Genomic DNA, 19,782 nt, shown 5'->3' on the forward strand with positions numbered 1-19,782 from the left:
AATATTGCAAAAGGCAAAAGTATAGAATTATTAAGAAGGATTTATTTTATTTATAAAACATAAACAAAACGTTGGGATAAATCATGCATAAATATATAAATATAATAAGAATAATTATAATAGAAAAACGAATAATACAATGTTAATTTGATAGGTAATATATAAATGAATATATTTTGTAAATAACTTCTTGTAAAGATACATCTTCATTGTATATAGAAACTGTTTAAATTTTTATTAAATTAGTAATAATTCAAATTGTGCAACATTGTCATACTATTAATTATTTTTTGTGATTGTGCACTAACGACACTAGAAGCACTCTTTTGGCATCACTTAAAATATATAGAAATGTGTACGCATACGTATATATTATATTATGTATGTATATATGTGATGTATATGAACTATTGTATATGAACAATTGTTTTTGTGAACAGATAATCTAGTTTTATATTGTATAAATGTAAATTATACAGTTGAGAGTTGGAATTTTTAAATGAATCTGTGATAGCCATCACAGCATTTTTTTATGTTGAGAATCTGCATTTAAAATGTCACAGTAATGTGTATACAATTGTTCCATAATTCTGTGTACGTTCCGTTATTTGTCTTAAGTAAATATGCATCTGCAGGTTAGATTTCAGAAATGAAGAAAATATTATATTATATTATGGTTATTTTTCCTTCATATTAAAATTGTATTGTTTAATAAGTAAATAAATTCTAATTTAAATTAGAATCATATATTTAAAATTTTTAAAATAAACTTCCTTTAACTATTTCTTCATTTTTATATTAATTTATAAAAATTAATATATAATTTTTAAATTTCATAAAGAATAAAATTGAATAAAATTTAATATTTTCTTCATATTCTTTATAGAAGCTTTGATGGCTATCAAATAGTATCTTTTAAAAAAATATTGTCATATGAACGTTAAGTATTGAATTCAATAATATTTTGAATAGGAAAAATTTTAACAAATTTCATCCCTTGAATGAAATCATTTTGAATAATTTCGTTAAATTTTCTTCTATTTTTAATATTAAGTTAAATTATTTAGTTAGAACATTGCTTGTTTAACAAAATTTATTTCAATAGATCTTGACTCATATATTGTAAATAGTAGCATGCTTATTTTACATGGTGGGAATTTATGCTGTATATAAAACATATAAAGAAATGAATATCCAAATTGTGCGTTTAATTTGATTCAGCCCTATATTGTAATAGAATCACGTATAATATAAAGTACAGTAATTTAATAATACAATTTAAGAATCAGCAGGAAAAAAATAAATTGTAATTGCGATGTACAATATTTTATCTTTAAAATAGAGAAATAAGTTAGAAATTATTATGTTATAATTTTATTATTGAATATTACATTTATATGATTATAAAGAAAGTAAGCTTTCTTGCGTGTAAATATAGATATTTTAAAAATAAGTAAATATTTTGCATGTTTACATAATTAAGGAGCTTCTAAAGTTTGTCTGCCATATAATTGCATATGTAGTATGTATGTATTATAATACAAATAATACTAATACACCAAAGATCACGAGTTGATTGTAATATGTAACAATTGTTGATATTCAACACATTTTTAAAAGATGGTGTATTTGTAACGCTCAATAAATAATTGGTGTTTATAGTATGCTTCATAAACACATAATGTATCATTATTTTCATGCAGACTATAATGATTATACCAATTAAAATGTTCAATTTTATGCTCATGTGTATGTATGTATAATGAATGCATTACAAGCTCCTTAATTTTGTTTGCAGTGCCACTAATATTCTATCACAAATATGAATATGCGTTTTAAAATCACCAGCTCCTAGGTGAAACTTGATGACTCTAAAACTTGCTGTATACAAAACATTTGTATTTTTAGTATTTGATTAATTTAGTATTTGATATAAATAGCAGTAAAAGTAAATGATTGATAATAATTCAAGTGGATATATAAATATAAATATATATATAAATAAAAAATTAGATACAATATTATATTTGTAGAAAACGATAGCACGTGAGAAGAAAATCGCGCTATGATTATGAGAAAAATATTACAATTATATTATTACCTATTATTACACAAAGTGGATACACAATATAGTAATTTGCTAATTGTACCTTTTAATAATTATTGTAGACACATTGACAAAGGTTTTTTTCTTGTTATTAATTATTACCATAAACTTAAAGGATAATGAAAAATGTGTTATAAAAAGATGCAATTGCTTATTTTGTATCATACCCAGTTTCATGAATTACTTTGATATTTCATATATATATATTTGTCAAATCAAAGTGATTTTGTGGTCATTTATAATAGAAAAATACATTCTGTAGTTATATCAATTTTCCTAGTTATAATTTAACAATAATTATTTTGTGATAAAAAACAAATAATATTTTGCAAACATATGCAAATACTTTCTTTCAGGATAATAAATATAAAAAGATTTAAATTAATATTTTTTTACATATTTTTGAAATTATAATAATTTTTATGTTTATTTCATCAATTTTATATTTAACATATTAAAACGTTTTAATACAATATAATTTTTTCAAAAATATTTTTTATTTAATGTTTTAAATTACAAAAATAATTGAAACATAATAATATGAAAGATTTTTATTTTTTGTAAATTTATAAATTTAATGTAAATAATATTAAATATTTATCAATTATTTTTAATTATAAATTACTCAAAGTTTATAAATGATATATAATTTCGATTTTGTTTATTAAAATCTTTATAAATATATTTATTTTAAAACGAAATATGTTTTGTGAAAATATAATATAAATATATTTAATAATTTCATAAAATTTTATTTCAAATATAAAGATAATTGTGAATGAGATAAGTTATTTTCAAAAGAATACAATTATTAAAATATTATAAAAATAATAAATAATACTTTTTACAATAAAAATAAAATAAAAATATTTAAAAGTTAAATTCTCTTTTTATCAAATTAAAAAATCAATTTTTTAAAAATAGTTTATAAATAAATTAATAAAAATATGTACATTTTTGAATAGTAAGTATAAAAAAATTTGTTCTTTATATTCTATATAATCTGATATTTCAATATTATTTATATATTTATATATTTTTTTATATATATAATTTCCTTACAAAATTTTTTTACAAATAACATTAACATATTATTTTTTATATATTACTTTACAAGATTATTAATAAGTATTAAATAGTTTTATATTTTTATATATAATACGGATAGTAAATTTATTATTATATTCGTAAATGCAAAACAATATATGAATATAAAAATATGAAAATTCAAAATAATTTAATAAAATACAAATATTACAATTTTTATCTGCAATTAAAAATATTAAAATATAAATAATTTATAGTTTTTATGATATAATAATTTACATATTTCAAATGTTTATTCAAAATACATATTTTGATTAATATTTAATATAAAATATTTTTTACTTACATATAAATATGTTATCGCAAAGAAAAATGATGTATATAAATATATGCTAGGAATAGCCAAACTTTGGCAATATTATTTATTAAAAATTAAGAATCTTATTTTTCATAGATATTATAAACATGTGCTTATATATATGTTTATATGTATATATATTTTTATGAGATATAATAGAGATAATAATAGTTTTATTATATAATATTTATTAATTTATTTTTTTCATATTTAAATACATATCATACATATATATATATATATATATATATATATATATATATATATATATATATATATTATATTTGAGTTATAGTACAAAGCTTGAAAGCTGCACGTGGCTCGTAATTTGTCACTGTTATGCTTACATTTTATTATATATATATGTACATAACTATAAATATATATCAATGTAAAAGAATAGTATAAACGGGATAGTATTCGTTCAGTGTTATATAATTAAGTATACAATTTATATTTTGTAAATAAATAAAATTTATATTCTTAAAAATGAGTATAGATAAAGAAGAAAAAAATAATTTAGAAACGAATGAATTTATTAAATCTAAAGAAAAAAAAAAGCGACATATAAATGAAAGTCATAATATGGAAGTAAGTAAAAAGGTTATGCTAAATTTTTAAAATATTAGTTTATTTGATTTGACTTTTAGATAAATAACTATGTTTTTTTTTCTAAATTTTTTAATTTTTTTATATTATTATTATTTTTTTGTTTTGTTTAGGTTGAAGTAATTAATGGTATAGAAGGAAAAACAAATTCGTATATAACCTCAAAAAAAGCTAAAACTGTACAAGGCAATGAACAAAGGAAGGTAAGAAATTTAATTCGATTTATATTTGAACTTTAATGATGTAATATATATTAAATATTTTTATTAAAAATAAACTAATAATTCATATATCTGTATTATAATTATAATTTCAGATATCTGTACCTGCTCATAGATATACTCCTTTAAAAGAAAATTGGATGAAAATATTTACACCCATTGTTGAACATTTGCAATTACAAATTAGATTTAATTTGAAAACTCGAAATATAGAATTACGAACAGCTCCAGAAACTCCTGACATTGCTAATCTACAGAAAGGAGCAGATTTTATAAAAGCATTTATTTATGGTTTTGAAGTAGAAGATGCCTTAGCTTTGTTACGTTTAGATGATTTATTTGTAGAATCATTTGAAATTCAAGATGTAAAACCTCTAAAGGGTGACCATCTTTCTAGAGCAATTGGAAGATTGGCTGGAAAAAGTGGAAGAACAAAATTTACAATAGAAAATGTAACAAAGACTAGAATTGTACTGGCTGATAGTAAAATCCATATACTCGGTTCTTTTCAAAACATACAATTAGCAAGAAGAGCTATATGTAATTTAATTTTGGGTAGTCCTCCTTCAAAAGTTTATGGACAATTAAGGAATGTAGCAAGTAAAATTTCAGAACGATTATGAAATAAACACAAGTTAAATTGATATATTTAATATATTCATAAAAACTTTTTCAGTTTTTAAAGAAATTAAACAATTTAAATAAAATTTAATGTAAATTTCTTATATACATAATTATCTTTTATTTGATTTCATAAATTAGTCTTTACTTAACCACTTAAAGAAGTATTTGATATTTATATTTCCTTGGAACTTTATTAAGAACTAATCTACCATCATAACTTAATGATGCAAATGTCCAAGGATCTGCAGATGACCATTCAACTGCATAAACACTATCTTCATGTTCTTCATATCTACCAACAACTCCATCTTCAAGTCTAAAAATGATATAATTTAATTTTCTATAATATAATAATTTGATTTATAATATGATTTAATTATTAATTATTACTTGTTCTTCTTGCAATTATAATCATTTTGTGTACAATCATCTTCAGGGGATACTATATGTCCAAAAGATTCTGAAGATATTGAAGCAATACTACATAATATTACTCTTGAATCACTACTTGAAGTTAAAACCAATTGATCATGAAAACGATTAATTCGAATACTCCACACCCAATGTGAATGTTCCATACGAGACAATACTGGTTCAGAAGGTGATCGAATATCCCAAAATTTCATGTAACCATCATCTCCACATGTGGATAAAATATATTGACGATTCACGTTAAAATCTAAATCTCTGAATATAATATTAATATTAATTACTTATTATTTTATAATTGTTTTATAATTAATTAGAAAATCAATAAAAAATAAACTAAAATTTTACTTTATACCTAATTATTTGAGAATGCGCAGATAAAATTGTCCAAGAAGCTTCAGAAGGATTTCTGAAATCCCAACCACGAACATTATTTTCATTCAATGTAACAAACTGATTACAACCATTATGAGGATTCCATTTTCCATTTGTAAAACGAGGCTGACCTTTACTAGCTAGAGTACCAGAAGTAGTAGCCTAAATAAAGTAATATAACAAAAAATATACCTGTTAATAAATAATTTTAAAATTTATTTTTACCTGTGGACCATTAGCTAAATCCCACAATATAAATTTATTGTCTACAACTGAAACAGCTTTTGTTGAATCCATTGGATGATAAGCAATAGTTTTAAGATCTGTACCATATGGTGTAGTATCAATTTCTGCTAAATTTTTGAGATTTTCAATATTATTTGTATATTCTTTTAATTCTGGCAGCTTCCAAAGTGCTCCTTTCATTTGACAAGAACCATCATCTGAATAAAAATATTTGTTTTACTAAATTAATTTATTTATCACTTTGATTAAAAAGAAAAAAAAACAATTTCATAATTACCATTTAAAGTATTATAACAAGTAATAAATACATTGGGATCTGTGGGAGAAGCTTGTAACGACCAAATTTCTCCAATAGAATGATGAAATACTTGAGTCTTTAAGCCACCTGTTTCTTCATTAAGCTCTACTAAATGAACTTGATTATTACTAAATTTCAATGATTGTGTTCCAATTAAAAATCTAACAATATCCGTTTCTGCTGTTTGAGCTGATAATGCTCTTGTCTATAAAAGAAAATATATTATGAATGAAATTAATAATTAAAATATATTAATTTCAAATGTTAATTTCATCACATTTTAAATTTAAAATTTTATAAGTTTATATGAGAATGATTAATAAGATTTATATTCCGTATAATATATGTTAAATTATTATTTACAAAAGTTTATGATTGAGAAGAATATATTGTAAAATAATAATAATTAAAATATTTTATATAAATATTTAAATTGTATTGCATACTTGAAATTCAAGGCCATATATTACAGGACTATCATTTTCCATTTTTTAATGTAGTTTATATTCTACAATAAATTGAAAAAAAATTTTTATTTACATTTAGAATCAAAACATATGATCTATCAATATAACTTGAATAGTGACAATAAAGATATGCAACAAATCAAAACATTAATGTACTGCTCATTCAAAAGGAATAATAACTAGAGGGCACTAAAAATAATTAGGAAAATAATTATCATATTGTTGTAATATATTATTTATATAATATTTTATAAAATAAAATATATTAAATTATTATTATCTATTATTATATGAAAATAAACTATTGAGAATGTCTTTCTATTATTAAAAAAGAATTATGATCAAATATTAATAAATAAATATTAAATTTTTATATTAAAATTGAATTGTTTGTTTGAATATATATGAAAATTTATTAAATTCATAAATCGCGTAAAGCAAAGAAAAAAGTAAACCAATCAATGGTTGTTTTATCTTTAAAGTAAGGAATTGCTAGAACATCTATATATTTTTGTTATCCCTGGCATATCCCCACCACTTACTTAACAGCTCCCTGCGTTGCTTTGCGTCGGCCGACGAGTAACCAGCCGTGGGGTCACCAGATAAATTATGTCAAACGGAGTGGTGTTACGAACGTGAAACGATTATCGGTATTCGCTGTGCTCGCATACAAAAGTTGCAAAGTGCGCGCTCATATACAATTTGAGTGTGGTGCCGATGTAATTTATAGACTGATTATCTCACAGATTTTCTTTAAATAAGTGTTAATTTTGAATGATCGTGTATAAACGTGTACATTCGTTATTGTCGTTTTGTACAAATGTACGTATCTGTATTTATTTCTTTGAAAAAATCATGCTGACCCGGCAACATCAACTGTAAGTAATTGTTTCATTGATTAAATTTTTTTTTAATTGAAACTTACAAATTTCAATGTCCATTTCAAGTTTATTATAAAACAATCAACAATTTATTGTTATAAAACAACTATGTAGATATGTATTTTTTTTACTTTGAGTAAAAAAATTTTAAGTAAAAACATTTATGTCATATAATCAAATTTAACAAAAATAAAATTAAAAAGTAAAAATATTTTGATAATGTATATATTATTTGTATAATATTTTTTAAAAATATATAAAATATTTTTTAAATTTTTAAATCTAGTACATAGTTTAATATTTTTGCTATTCTTTTCTTTTCTTTTAATTTGAAATTTATTAGTTTTAAAATCATTTTTATTTACTCATGCATTGTATCATTTTATTTTTATTAAAATTTGAAATAATAAAAAGTATACTATATTATAAATATAGATATTTCTTAATAAATATTATAAAGTTTATCTTTCATGAAAATTGTTTCGAATTATCAAAGCAAAATTAAAAAATTGACAAATATCTATACTTACTTTATAATTTAGAAGAACGTTGCAAAATATTTTAATATTTAAACAGATATAAATTAAACAAAATTTGACATAAAATAAAAATAAAAATAAAAATTATTATATTTATTTTTATATATTTATAATCATTATATATGTTAATTATATGATATTGCATATAAACAAATTAATTACAAGAATAGTCAGTTTTTTATTTATATTATTAAATTAAAAGATATTTAGTTATTTACATTTTTGTTTTCAGTAGATTACTTCGAATATAAGTTTTTTTCTACGTATCTATTATAGAAATGTTGAAAAATTTTTAAAAATCTTTTCTACCAGTTTTCGAATTTTTTATATATTTTGTATCAGAAAAATAAAAATTATTAAATTAAAAAATTTAAGACAAATTAAAATAACAAAACAGAAAATTGTAATTTTTTTAAAATAAATAATCGTTTATTAAATCTGATCAATGTACATATATCTTTTTTAAATATTGCTCAATATTTTAAATTGAACTATAATCTTCTGTTATTTTTTATGTATAAATAATAATTTTTACAATGAATCTGTAAAGACTACGGAATAAGGAATTATTAATACAAACTTATATATATATATATAATAGTATCGCTATATTATAATGGTAACATAATAATTTAATATACTGTTCCGTTAAATTTTGCTACTTATGTTTCGATATTATAATGAATAATTATAATATAATATATTTATATATTATATTACTATATTTTTCTGAAATTTCTAATGAATATAGAAAATTTTAAAAATATATTATCAAAAAATATGTGCTCCATTAAAATAAATGCAAAATTATACTAATACCAGTTAAAGTATGTTAAATTTCTAAAATTAATCAAATGGTAAAACTAGAAAATTATATATTTTTTTGTTTATTTTATTTCTTGATTCTAATAATAATGTAACGACTAAACATTTTTTGCTTAAATCTTCTAACTGTTTTTGTTTTGAATCTTCTACTGTTTCATCGCTATTTAGCAAGTAATTTTCAAAATATCGAATATTTGATCACGATCGATTGTGTGATTGTTAATGCGTGTATTCATTGAAGAAATTCTCACATTTTTGAAATCGATCATTACTTGCGCGTATACGGTTAGATATAAAAAGAGAGAAAGGAGAAGGAAGAAGAAGAAGAAAAAGAAAAAGAAGGCGAAAAAGAAGAGGAGCAATGGCACCGTCACGCGTTACGTCGTTTGGCCTTTCAGTGCGTAAAAACGAACCGTTCGGTTGGTTCGCCGGCTGCCACCGTCAGTTTTCTCTCGTTCGAGAGCGTCCGCAGGCCGTTTCAACTCGGCCTCTCGGGTTAATTGATCAGCCGGGATGTTTTCGTCCTCTTGGTCGACCTCGTTGCTGCGGCGTCGGTCAGCTTGCTGCCGATGTCGACATGGCAGTCTGCTTCCACGTGAGATCGATCACTCGAGACGTACCGGCGACTATATGCTATATGCTTGTATGGAAATGTATATCACTTGTTCAACAGATGATATCCTGCAGTCTGCGCGCGAATAAATGGCATGTTTCTTATTGTGAAAAAAATATTTATTTCTTCATTTTTTTCACTTTATTTTATTCTCATTATGACGATTCATTCTCAGATGAATTGTTACTGCGATATTTTTTAACGATAATCTTCAAACACTGCCGAGAATGTTAAGGACTCCTTATCTAAAATATCATTTAGACAATTAATTTAAAAATGCAATTTTATAGATATAAATGCAATTATCGAAATGAATTGAATAATTAAATTGAAATTTGATTTTTCTTATTTTCTTATTTTCTTTCTGCAATATAGTATGAATTTAAATATGAATAGAAATATTTATTTATTAACAATTTTCTAGAATCTTTACTAAATAAGTTTTAAATTAAAAAAGAAAAAAAAATAGATATCAAACTTTTTAGGAGAATAATTTTCTCATTTCAATTTCAAATGAAGAGTTGAATGAAGATGAAAATTAGATTTTAGATTTTTGACAGTTATCGTCAAAAGTCTAGTAAGAAAATATTTACCGTTTCTTCTTAATTAATATTCGGATTATAATTTATCTAAGAGATTGATTCCAAAAGAATATAATTTTCAAATTAAAACAATTAATTTAATTTAATTCTGACAATTGAATTCATTTGTGTATTCATATATTCATAGAAAAATCTAATGATCATTTCTGAATTGCCAGACGGATGAACTTTGATGAATAACGCATCGAGTCTTTATTTTTCCGCGCGGTAAAAACCAAGGATAGGGTGAAACAACGGCTCACCGTACACCTCAAGTTTCGTTTTAATCAATACTGTCGCGTGGTCGCGTGCAGAAAATTCTTTGGCTTATCGCGATCCGTGCGAACCAGTAAAACGGTAAAGTTAACGCGGTTAACTGCAGTTAACGCGGCAGAAAGTGCATTTACTTTCGAGCTAAGCATATGAACCACCCACGTCCATCTTTATCTCATTTTATTTCGTTTAGATGAGTTAGTTATGGACGTGCCGGATAAAAAATGATTTCTTTTTTCACTGATTAAACTATGTTATCTTTCTTTTTTCGTTTATCTTTCGGAAGGTACGATAACAGAATGATATAATGCTGTAGCATGGTAGCATTCAACTGCCGTTTCCTCTTCCTCTTGTTTCTTATCTTTTCCCTTTTTTTCTAAAGTTTTTTCTTCTATGTAACTTCAAATCAATGAAAATATCTTATTTATGATTATTATGATTATTTATTTATTTGTGATTAAGTTTAGAAAGAAAGGGTATGGGATAAATGAAATGATTTATTTTGTTCGATAATAAGGAGAAACGCAAATATTCATATATAAGAAAAAAGATAAAATGAAAAAAAAATGAAAAATGAGAGTAGAAGTATTTGTGAATGAAGTAGTGATAGATTTTTGATAAAAGGATTTATTTATTTTATTATATATACTGTTATTATCGAGATTAATATTGTATAAATATTATATTGATTGATGATTAATGCAATTGTTGATATGATGCATATTTGATGAATATTTGATGATATTGAAAAAAGACATGTAAATTGAAAATTGAGACATTTTATAGTTGATAGGTATTAATTTTGATAATTATGATGCAATAATAGTGATGATAAAATAGTAGATCAATAAGATCAAATAATGAGAAAGTTGTCCAATATTGATCATATAATAGAAATTATAAATGATCAATAATAGATTAAAATTGTAACAGTGATAAATAAATATAAATTTTCATTGATAATAGTTAGAGAATTATCAATTTTGAATTGATATTGAAATTGAATTGAAAATTGAATTTTGAAGTATCAAAATATCGATCTTTTTCGCGAAAGCTCAATATTTTCTTTTATGATGTAATTTGTTCAGATGTAAGAATTGTACAATTTTAATAATGAAATAACAAAAATAAGTAGTAAATGAATAATTTTAAATCTTTATTATTCATGAAATAATGAAATATAAAAATTATAAGGAAGTTAAAAATAACAAAAATGTAAAAAAAGAAGAAAAAATCCAAAAGTTAATTTATATAATAAACTAATCTCAATAAAAAAAAAAGTAAGAAGAAAAATAAATTGAAATTTTTATTATTGCCGATAAAAAGATGATTTAACGTTGGAATTTTTGAATAAAGAAAGATTATTTAACCCCATATATTTATATATAGAACCGCTACCCAAAGCTGGAAGGGAAGACAAGGAAGGCCGTGACATTTTCCGTGCTTGTTTTCCTGTCCAGCCTTTTATAACCTACACGAGCGCTTCGAGAAGAGGAGATACGGTTAGGTAAACTAGTATAGGTCGAGACAGTATTTTAACAGCGCGAAGCGTTTAAAAAAACTAAAATAAGATTTTACTCTCCTTCTCGAGCCAGTCGTCTTGATCATCATGATATTTTATAATAATTTCCATAGATTTTCGTATTAAAAAAGAATTATAACGTTATATTATTTATACCTTAAATTAATTTAAATTGTAATAATAATTTAATTTTAAATAAATTTTGATAAATTTGTTTAAATTGTCAAATTTTATTATTTTTATATGAATTTAATTAGAAAAGCATACGTATATATGTAAAAAAGAAATAGAATTATTCATATTTGGTGAGAAAAAAATAAATAATATAAAATCGGTTCACGTGCTCATTATATTATATTATATATTTACTATATATATATTGTATAAAATAGTGTGAAAAGTGATCATATTAATTGTTTTTTATGAAGAATTATTTATGTGTGTCAAAAAACAATTATTAATTTAAAAATTTTTTAGAATTGTATATTTGTTTCGTATCAATTCTATAAAATTATTCTTGTATATTGTTTTCTTTTTTTATTTTTATCATCTTATTTACTACATTTAAATAAGTGCCTTTTCGTATTTTGTTTTCCTATGTTCAATATATTTTACACTTTGATCTAAAAATCTACTTCCACTTTCTAACCTATTATTTCTAACCTAAACTTTCGATCAAATGTCAAATGTTATGTCAAATGTCTTATTTTTTTTTTTATTTTTGACGTCTTGGTTATTAATAATAATAACATTTTATCTTTTTTATAAAATATTTTTATTTTTCAATTTAATATTTTTCTTTTGCAATTGTATTGTATAAATACTTTTTTTTTTATTATTAATACTTAGCTTTGTGAAGTTATAAATTAGAAATTGAATTTTTTTGCTATTGAATGGATTAATTTTCACGAAATTTCGCACTTTTTTAATCTTATAAAGGAAAAAATAAATATAACTTTTCTTTTTTCGATGAATTATTTAATAATTTACACAATTTTATAGAAAAATTGTGCAAAAATTCTTGTTTTCTATTTAACAATTTCGTAAATTTCCATCTATGTATCTACAAAAAGTAACGTTTCAATTTCCTACGATACAATAAACAATCTAAAACGTCAAGCGTCACAGGAAATTCTTGTATCTTTCTATTTCTATTTCGAGGAACTGATCCTCGTTGCATTCAAATATGCGTGGTGCTTTCTGCCCTGGACGGTAATACAGATTTTATCTTCTTTTATTCCTCGTAGTATAGGTATGATGCGAATTCAATGTCAAAAGAGAGATGAAAATAACGGGATGGCTGAACAGTCTGAGAAAGTGGCGGATATCGATCCTCGGTTTAGTAGTTTCTGTGTACATGCAAACGAAAACAAAATGAGGATTCTTAAGCTCGATATTTTCATTTTTTTTCTTTTTGTTGTTCTTGAATATATATGCTATCTAACCAATGGATACGTGTACGATGCAAATTTGTGAAAGCGAAATCGAAATGAACAAAAAATTGAAAGTTGCTTTTCTAGTGCAATGAAGGAAAAGTTTCAGTGGTTAATGCAAGAAATAAATGTATAAAGATATATGGTGTAATTTAAGATAGTTATATTTTGTTTCTTTAAATTTGATATCATTATTGATTTGATTTCAATTATTTGATTTTCAATTATTTGGAAAAATTTATAATATAGTATTATATTAATAATAAATGATAAAATTTAATTTTTAATTGATAAATAAAGTATTTCTAAAGTTTCTATTTCTAAAATAATAGTTGATAAATTTGATATTATGTTTTTTCTTTCAAAAATTGTTTTATTTTATTTATAAAAATTATTTTTTAAAGAATTTTACTTAGATGTGTTTAAATATCGAATTCGTTTATCGATTTTGAAATATGATAAAATTGATATAAAGTAGTATATTTATTATAATTTTTATCTATCATTTTGTTCTTTTATCTTTTAATATAAAAAGATAATCTTTTGAAGAAAACTTATGATTAATTAATAATTATTAGATTTGAAAATGTAAGAAATTTCTGTGATTTAGATAATTTACTTAACTTTTTAAGATCTCAAGATTTTGTTAAGATTTAAATATTAGATATTAATCTTTTGAAAATATAGCAAACGAGTTTTTAATAAAAATGCTCGAAAATATTTCATATTTATTATTATTTGTTTTCATTATTGTTAAATAATGTTTTTACATTTATCTCCTTAACAATTTTTCCAATTAAAAAAATTTTCATGATTATTATTCTTCTCGTTAAGATTAATCTTGTTATTATTACATTAAGAAATTCATATTTAATCTATTTAATTCTTATTTTCTTATTTAATCATTAAAAAGAACAGAGAATGATAAAGATCCGCGGTGAATATCAATTGTATTTCCTTTTCTTATCCTGGAAAAAAAAAAAGAAGAAAGAAAAAAAATGTATTGTTTTCTTTGGCAAAAAGATTTTTAAGAGTTTTATATTTAAGGAATTCGTGGTTTTATATTTTATTTGAATAAGAAATAATTGCGTATAGAAATGCAAAGTGTCATTTCAAAATTGTGAATCCTCGAATTTATTCTGTTCCTTTTGTTGATCGCGTTCTGGAATCGACGCGAATCGTCTTAGAAATTTCCGTTTGTACCGCTTTCCAAGTGTTGCAACCGGTTGCTATTATACTTGGTTATGAACTAGATTGAGAACGCAGATCCATTCTTATATCGACCGTTCCGTTTTTTATTTAAACCTCTCCTAGTGAATTGATCAATAAATTTGAAATGGAACAACGAATTAATACACTTCACAGGCCTAAATCCGATGATATTTGAATGAGATAAAATCTGTTTTGAAAAATGTAATACAGGCGCATAATAGAATATTAAAATATTTCAATAACTATATGCTAATAAATTGGAAATCTATTGTTTATTCTATATACGATAAATATAAAATATATATCAACAGAATGTCCAATATATAATATTTTAAAAAATAATTAGTAATTAAAAATTTTATGAACAAATAGAATGAACGATTATATTGAACTAATGATACATAAGTAATTAAACCATTCAGGTTAGATATAAAAGAAGATTTATTTTTACTTCAATTTTATTTTCTTTTCACAAATATTCTCACTCTTATTCGAAAATATTTAAATTGCATACCAATGTCGTCGTCCAACCAACACGTAATCTCTGGACAAGAGGTAATCAATATCAAACAACAAAGATCAAGAAAGACTGGACTCGGATAGGAGATAAATCTGACAGCGTAGGAAAAGAAAAACGTAGGATGAATTTTCAATGAGGGAACTCTTTCGCATATCAAGAGAGGCACCGTCAACTTGTATTTTACACGATTGCCATGCCCGATATCTCATCGACAATGCCGGAAATTGGTGACAGCAAAACCGATATGTCGAACGTCACACGTCATTTCTCTTTCTCTTTCTCTTTCTCTTTCTCTACATCGCCAAGGTCATTGCTAGCAGCATCAATATGTTTGTATGTTCGACCGTATTGGAAAACTTTTCATTTATGAATTTCACTATTTCACCGTGACCGATATATTGGGGGAAGAAATTCTAAAAACTCGCTTTGTTCTGTTTTTCTTTTAGATCACAAGATTGGAACGCCAATTTTTCGCGGCTACTAATCATGGAAAGTTCTCTTTGGGAAATTAATGCTTAAGATTGTTTGTTTGAGATTTAATTATCATGATCTATTCTTGTTGTTCAATGTCATTGTCTCAGAGTTTATTGTTCTTGAAACAAAAAGTATCATTAGAAATTTTGATTAGAAGGATAGAAGAAGAATTTCAAGATATTCATTATTTGTAAATAAATTGATATTTTGATTTGTAAAATTGATATAATAATTTATATAAAAATTTGATATAAAAATTTTTTTCATTTCTTTGAAAATATTTATAATCTTATTACACAGTTTTCAAAGATAAAAATTTGATTAGATTTTATCAGAGTATTCTTTACTCATTACTTATATGATAATATAATATTATTTGATATTATGGAATTATGATATTATTATATATATATTTATTGTTACATTATTTATTATATTTGATATTACAGAATTATATAAGAAATTCTTTAACTTATCTAAAAGATAATTATATTAAAAGAGTAATAAAAAAATTGTAAAAATTATGTAATATATTGTTTATTATATTTTTATTCCCAATATATGATATATCCCATATTGATATATTTATAAATGTAATACAAATGTATATTTTGTGTCAACAATAATTGTAACAGTCGATGAAGGTTGAACAGAAGGGAATGTCTGTATATTAATACAATAGAATACCTATTATTTCATATCGTTTCACGAATGCGAATATCTTCGGGTTTCCCTCTCGTTTCACGAAACGAGATTATAATAGAAAAGTATCTTCACCAATAGGTGATGCGAAAATAGGTCAACTCGAGTGAATACAATGCGTCTCAGAATTCACGGGAGGAAGTACACGTGGCTAAAAAGAGTTGGCACGTTGCTCGTTAAGAGTATTGTGTGCTTACCTCGTTCTATTATTTCTTTAGTGTACTTTCTAAACGAATTTGGCATCTAATTGTTTAATTACAGAGTCAATTCTTATATTATATATTCATTTTTGTTTTCCATGATTTACTTCTGTTGTGCTGTTTAATATATGTAATATATATAAAATATTTAAAGTAAAATTGAGAAAAAACTATCAATCATCAGTAGTTTATAATTTATATTTACATATATATTGATTAAATCTATATTGAATCAATTATTTAATTTAAATTATGAAATACACGACTTTATAGTTAAATTTAAATAATTTTTTTTAAATTAATATTTTTCTGTTTCTTTTTTTAAAAAACAGAAATTGATGAATATTGTTTTTATCATGAATTTAATAAAAAATATTAATAAAATATTCTTTTGTATATTTAAAATTATCGTTGAATATTATTATTAAATTATTGATTACATTTGTATTATATTATAATCATTCATAATGACGATTTTAAATTATCCATAACAAGAATTTAAATAATTCTGCATTTTATGTTCGATTCACTTATTATTAAAAAATTATTAATTCAATATAACACAAATGACTATGAAAAAAAAATATATATATATACGATAATTAAATAGACATTTAAATGTTTCTGAGAAAAATTTTAACGTTTCTTTTAAAAGATCTTTTATTATTTTCTATTTAACTTGCAAATCTAAACAATTTTTATTCTCAATACTATTTCATACTATATATAAAGCATATATAAAACATAGATCTTCCATTAAAATACAAAATACGTATTGTAACACTATTCGCATGTATTACACCAAATCTAAATCCTGATTAAAACTCAACTGCGTGACGTTAGTTAACATATGCAGGTGCAACGAGTTTTGTTTATTTATAGAGTCTTCCTGAAAGGAAATCAAGTGTAATAAGCAGCCTGTCCACCGAACCGTGGCACTCTGTACACAAAGTACTCTTTACACGTTGTGCAAGGAAAAACATAATTTCCCCGTGCATATCCAACCGACTTACAATTTGCCTCTGCCAAGAATATGATAGCCATTAACGTTTCATAGATAGACAGATATTAGGCTGGCTTGGTGTTAGTTTGCCGAGAGATTGCGAGCGACCACGTGTTCACCGATATCAGTGCCTAACAAGGATCTCGAAGGACATCGGGTTTCCTCGAACTTTCCTCGATACACAACTTTCGTATAGATATGAATTTTTACGCGTCAAACTGGGATACTGAAATATCTATAAATGTTTGTTATAATACAATTTTACAACGAATATCAAGTTGGTAATCATTTTTAAAAAGTATCAACAAAAATAATTAAAGTTAGGTTAGGTTCATTCTCCATTAGAAAATTATTAACCTAAAATAACTTCATCTAATATAAAACAGAAATTAAACAAATTTTTATTCAATATCAAATAACTTATGTTAAAAAATAAAAATTCATTTAACTGTTAAATGACTGTTTTTTAATTTCATCTAAATTGAATTTTCGAAAAATAAAATTTAAAAAAAAATTATGATTTTATAATAAAATGTAGGTAGAATTTTTGTTTTTAACGAAGAATTAAATTGTCAAGTAAAATTTTTACAATACTATTCAGAATGATTTTGGAATATATTAAAAATTCATCAAGATAGATAATTTTTTATAAATAATTACTGGTGTCAAATCTCAATGATATTTTGCGATATTTCAATACCAAAATTTAGTAATTATATATTTTAATAAATGGCATCATATTTTCGTAATGCACCAGAATTTGGATTTTTCTAAATTTCTCACGTATAAATTTTTATCTCAAAGTCTTTGTCTTTAATTAAAATTCAAATTCACGATTTTAAAATAAAATTTCAAACATCTCGAAAATTATCTTTTTCTTTCAATTACGACTTTTCTCTCGATTCTATTACTCTTACTTAAATACGTATTTTATTTTTTAATGGAAGATCTATCGCATGTCTCTGTGAAATTGCAAAAATAATTGACATAATTCTTTCGCATTAACCCTAAACATAGATAGATATATTGATATTGGATATATTCACCTATGCACTTTAGCGAAAATAGCACGAAACGCGTGAGATACTGTACCGTCCAATTTAGAAGGTGCAGAGTCGGTGGACAGATTTTACTTTGGAAAATCGGAACGAACGGTTACAGTTCAAGGATAAAGCTGACGTCTATACGCGGCTTTGTCCTGAATTTAGTCGGATCATGGTGTGGCGACGCGACGGGTGGTCGTTAGAGGTTCAACCTGTATAGGTGGTCTGCTACTCTTTCTGTCTCCCTCCGCCTATCCCATTCACGATGACAATAATTGGCTAATTAAGTCACCCTCACGCTCGTCCATTGCCCTCACCAGTGTTCCGGTAATTCAGTTCCAGGCGTCCCTTCCTGTGACACAACAATGTAGGTCAATCGACGCGTGTGCCATAAGCTGTTGGCTAGGCGAATTCATTTTACGCTTCCGACTATTACGGTGTAACTCGCGTGAAACGAAATGAAACTTCTTCCAACATTAGAATTTCATTAGAATTTCAATTAATTTTAAGTCGATGTTTATTCGATTAGCTAGTGAGATCGATGATCTCTTTTTTTATTCACGATTATATTCATGAATTAATCGTGGCTTTGGATTTCTAAAAATAATTCGCGGAGTAGAAGAGGTAAGCAGGTTTCTTCTTTTTTAACTGCTGCCGATTGGGAGTTTTGTGCTGAAACGAATGAAATCTATTGGGAAGGGGGAACTGAATCGTCATCATTTTTTTTGATGAAATTTTCGCGGAATTAAAGTTTTAATATTTTAGAGGAAGATTTTGCTAAATATTTCGTTATTAAATTTATACGATCAAGGAAATTATTTGGAAATTATTTTTAAAATATTAAATTTTTAATCATTCCAATTATAATTTATTTCCTTCTATATTTTAAATCTAACTCATCAAATTTCTTTTTAAAATTTATACAAACGCATATACAAAACTTACGTGTGTTTATAAATTATGTCTTTTTACAAAATAAAAGTTTTCTTCTATCTGGTAATATTCATCTCTGTTATAGAGTCGCTTCTATTTTTATTTCGAGTTGAAAATTCCCTTCGTTTCTCTTTTATGCTAATTTTCTATGCGCTATTTTAATTTAAATAAAATTAATTAAAACCTATTTTTTTATTTTTCCACCCTCGTTTCTTTGTTTAAAATTTATAAAAATTAATAAAAGTTT

The 19,782-nt window shown here is 23.7% G+C and overlaps 3 protein-coding genes across 6 annotated transcripts in view; 2 read left to right on the forward strand and 1 right to left on the reverse strand.

Annotated features, from left to right (window-relative positions):
* Positions 1-3,902: 3,902 nt before the first annotated feature.
* On the forward strand, positions 3,903-4,986 carry LOC725734 (RNA-binding protein pno1). Its single transcript, XM_001121546.5, has 3 exons — positions 3,903-4,103; positions 4,235-4,324; positions 4,438-4,986. Exons 1-3 carry the CDS (start codon positions 4,002-4,004, stop codon positions 4,963-4,965), a joined length of 720 nt encoding a protein of 239 aa, XP_001121546.2. The 5' UTR covers positions 3,903-4,001; the 3' UTR covers positions 4,966-4,986.
* A 74-nt stretch (positions 4,987-5,060) lies between these two features.
* Positions 5,061-6,918, reverse strand: LOC411793 (EARP-interacting protein homolog). The gene is made up of 6 exons (XM_395260.7): positions 6,761-6,918; positions 6,294-6,519; positions 5,996-6,213; positions 5,751-5,932; positions 5,357-5,653; positions 5,061-5,282 (listed from the first exon to the last, which is right to left on the reverse strand). The coding sequence occupies exons 1-6, from the start codon at positions 6,800-6,802 to the stop codon at positions 5,120-5,122; spliced, it is 1,128 nt and encodes a 375-aa protein (XP_395260.2). The 5' UTR covers positions 6,803-6,918; the 3' UTR covers positions 5,061-5,119.
* A 423-nt stretch (positions 6,919-7,341) lies between these two features.
* LOC725799 overlaps positions 7,342-19,782 on the forward strand; it is a 42,359-nt gene continuing 29,918 nt past the window's right edge. For 3 of the 4 annotated variants that reach the window (XM_001121606.5, XM_006557495.3, XM_006557497.3), the window contains exon 1: positions 7,342-7,659. The gene's annotated coding sequence lies outside the window, so the exon portion shown is untranslated. The remainder of the gene's footprint in view (positions 7,660-19,782) is intronic. The other variant, XM_006557496.3, reaches the window with a different exon arrangement.

The sequence above is a fragment of the Apis mellifera genome, linkage group LG6, assembly GCF_003254395.2.
Source record: "Apis mellifera strain DH4 linkage group LG6, Amel_HAv3.1, whole genome shotgun sequence".
Taxonomy (NCBI): domain Eukaryota; kingdom Metazoa; phylum Arthropoda; class Insecta; order Hymenoptera; family Apidae; genus Apis; species Apis mellifera.

What these genes read in the sequence shown, in the direction of transcription:
- LOC725734 (XM_001121546.5), top strand. Translation starts at nt 4,002, where the DNA reads ATGAGTATAGATAAAGAAGAAAAAAATAATTTAGAAACGAATGAATTT. An exon ending in ATGAAAGTCATAATATGGAA is followed by an intron (nt 4,104 to 4,234) that starts GTAAGTAAAAAG and finishes TGTTTTGTTTAG; the next exon opens with GTTGAAGTAATTAATGGTAT. An exon ending in AAGGCAATGAACAAAGGAAG is followed by an intron (nt 4,325 to 4,437) that starts GTAAGAAATTTA and finishes TTATAATTTCAG; the next exon opens with ATATCTGTACCTGCTCATAG.
- LOC411793 (XM_395260.7), bottom strand. Translation starts at nt 6,802, where the DNA reads ATGGAAAATGATAGTCCTGTAATATATGGCCTTGAATTTCAA. An exon ending in TATATGGCCTTGAATTTCAA is followed by an intron (nt 6,520 to 6,760) that starts GTATGCAATACA and finishes TTTCTTTTATAG; the next exon opens with ACAAGAGCATTATCAGCTCA. An exon ending in ATTTAGCTAATGGTCCACAG is followed by an intron (nt 5,933 to 5,995) that starts GTAAAAATAAAT and finishes TACTTTATTTAG; the next exon opens with GCTACTACTTCTGGTACTCT.